The sequence below is a fragment of the Penaeus japonicus genome, unplaced genomic scaffold (assembly GCF_977035675.1).
Source record: "Penaeus japonicus unplaced genomic scaffold, GWHDUDI00000001_assembly GWHDUDI00000021, whole genome shotgun sequence".
Lineage (NCBI taxonomy): Eukaryota > Metazoa > Arthropoda > Malacostraca > Decapoda > Penaeidae > Penaeus > Penaeus japonicus.
Window position 1 is genome coordinate 25397177 of NW_028234423.1, and position 2500 is coordinate 25399676.

The 2500-nt window shown below is 34.1% G+C and overlaps 1 protein-coding gene across 1 annotated transcript in view; it reads right to left on the reverse strand.

The window, feature by feature from the left end:
- LOC122247381 (uncharacterized) overlaps positions 1 to 815 on the reverse strand; it is a 1196-nt gene extending 381 nt beyond the window's left edge. Inside the window, exons 1-2 of the mRNA XM_086548555.1 lie at positions 782 to 815; positions 240 to 432 (exon numbers count right to left, since the gene is read on the reverse strand). Of these exons, the coding sequence (XP_086404681.1) occupies positions 240 to 432; positions 782 to 796 (208 nt within the window). The 5' untranslated portion in view covers positions 797 to 815. The remainder of the gene's footprint in view (positions 1 to 239; positions 433 to 781) is intronic.
- Positions 816 to 2500: the final 1685 nt, after the last annotated feature.

Consider the following 2500-nt stretch of genomic DNA (forward strand, 5'->3'; position numbering starts at 1 on the left):
TTTTTTTTTTTTTTTTTTTTTTTTTTTTTAGTTTTGCAAATATCTCATAACTGTCATCTTATTGGTAAAAAAAGAGAGAGAGAAGGAGAGAGGGATGGGGGGGAGAGAGAGAGAGAGAGCGAGAAGGAGAGAGAGAGAGATGGAGGGAGGGAGAGAGAGAATTAGAGAGAGAGACGAGGTGAAAGAGAGAAGGCAACAACGCTAGAAAACAAAGCAGAGAAACAATGATCTAAACCCACCATATCCATATCCATAGCTCCTGTGTCCATAACCGTAGCTCCTATGACCGTATCCGCCGCCGTGTCCGTATCCGTAACTCCTGTGTCCGTATCCTCCGCCGTGGCCATGGCCGTAGCTTCGGTATCCCGGTTCGGCCTCAGGGGCTCCGTGTGCGAACGCCAAGAGGAACACCATCACGAGGGCGAAGAGAACCTGGAATAAAGAAGAGAGTAAGAAATTATAAATCATCTCTCTCTCTATGTATATATATGTGTGTGTGTGTATACATATGATATAATTTTGTTATCTATGTTCCATCCATAACAAAGGCAACTGAATATTTTGCCCCACCCATTTCAAAATTGTAGCGTAAAGCTGATATACGGACTGTGTGAGGTGTATGCTTTTGTGTCATTATGCATTACCATTTTGTGTATGTGTATGTGTGTATACATATACACACATGAGATCCAGATAACATAAAACTAGAGGAAATGTAGAAAAGATCAGTATTCACAAGAGAACCAAAAAATAATAATAATAATGACAAAAAAGAGTTTACCTTCTGGGGAGCCATGGTGCGGGCGCTAGTATGATGGGACCTACTGTGTCGAGAGGGAGTTGGCCTCAAGTATTTATAGTAGCTAGCAGTGGCAAAACTCCAGGTTCTAATTACTGAGGTTTGTATGAGAGAGCTACTAATTGCTACGGGAAAGTAGCATTGTGGAACTTAATTGAAATTTACTTTGGTGGTGTGAGATTGTATGTAGGATATACCAATTATTGAAAAGGTTACACTGTATTATGTAAAAGACCATATGTCCGATACAAAATAAGAGATATGGTTAAAAAATAAGGAAACAAAGCACCCGCCAACAACCCTGATAGAGTCATTTATACTGCATTTTTTGCGGCAAGTGTGAAAAGCTTGTTACCGTAAACAGGACGGGGTTTCAGCACCAGGATCAGCGAATGTCAAGCTGACAGACGTCACCACAGGACTTCCAACGCCATGGTGGCACACGCAGAGGCGGGGCATATACCGAATTGAAGCAAGCGAATACCATCCATGAAATAGTACAGAAAATAGAGTGTGTGTATAAACTTATATATATATATACATATATGTATATATATGTATATATATACATTTGTATGTATGTATATGTATATATATATTTATACATATGTTTATTTATATGCATACATATATTTGTACCTATATGTTAGTGTGTTTGCATACATGTACACACAAACATATATATATATATATATATATATATATATATATATATATATATATATATATATATATATATACATATATATATGTTAGTGTGTGTGCATACATGTACACACACAAACTTATATATATACATATATATATACATATATATATATATATACATATATATATTATTCACCTATTCACTTATCTCTCTCTCTCTATATATATATATATATATGTGTGTGTGTGTGTGTGTGTGTGTGTAAAACACACAAACAACAATCACTATATGTGGCTACGCGTTAATGTCAGAGTAAATACTAATCAAGTATGACGTCTCCCACCACATACGTCAAATAACTAGTTTGGAAAATCATTTGACATCACACAAAATCACACAAAATCACACCAGTCAAAAGATATAACTTTTTTTCCCCTTTTTATTTGACAAACCACAACAAAAAGCCGCTATACAACAACATCATTTTTGACAATTGCTCTTCCAGTCTCAGCTTTGGTTTGAGTTCTATAATGAACGCTTTAGCTTCATCTCTTTTTGCTATTGTGATGATATAGGTGGTACGTACAGTTGTAGTTCTAGAAAAATGTGATAATAGGAATAACGAAGATAATCATCATAGTAATGAAATAAGAAGGATATTGATGAAGATCATGATAATGATAATAGCAATATTTTACATGAGAGCGGAGACGTTATAAATATCGCAATATTATTAAAAAATGATCAAGTTAATGATGAAGATAAGGGCAATGATAACAGGCAATAGTAATAATCTGAAGATGATAAGGACTAATTACATAGTAGCCATCACTATTATCATTACTATTATCATTATTAGTATCATCATTTTCATATTATATTCATTATCTATATTCTCATCGTTTTCGTTGTCGCCATTATCATAATTTTTGTCATTGTCATTCTCATTATTCTTATCATTATAATCTTTATCATTGCTATTATTATTATCGATTTACTGTCATTTTCTTCGAAGTTATTTCACTATCATGACAATTGTTATAGTTGTTAAC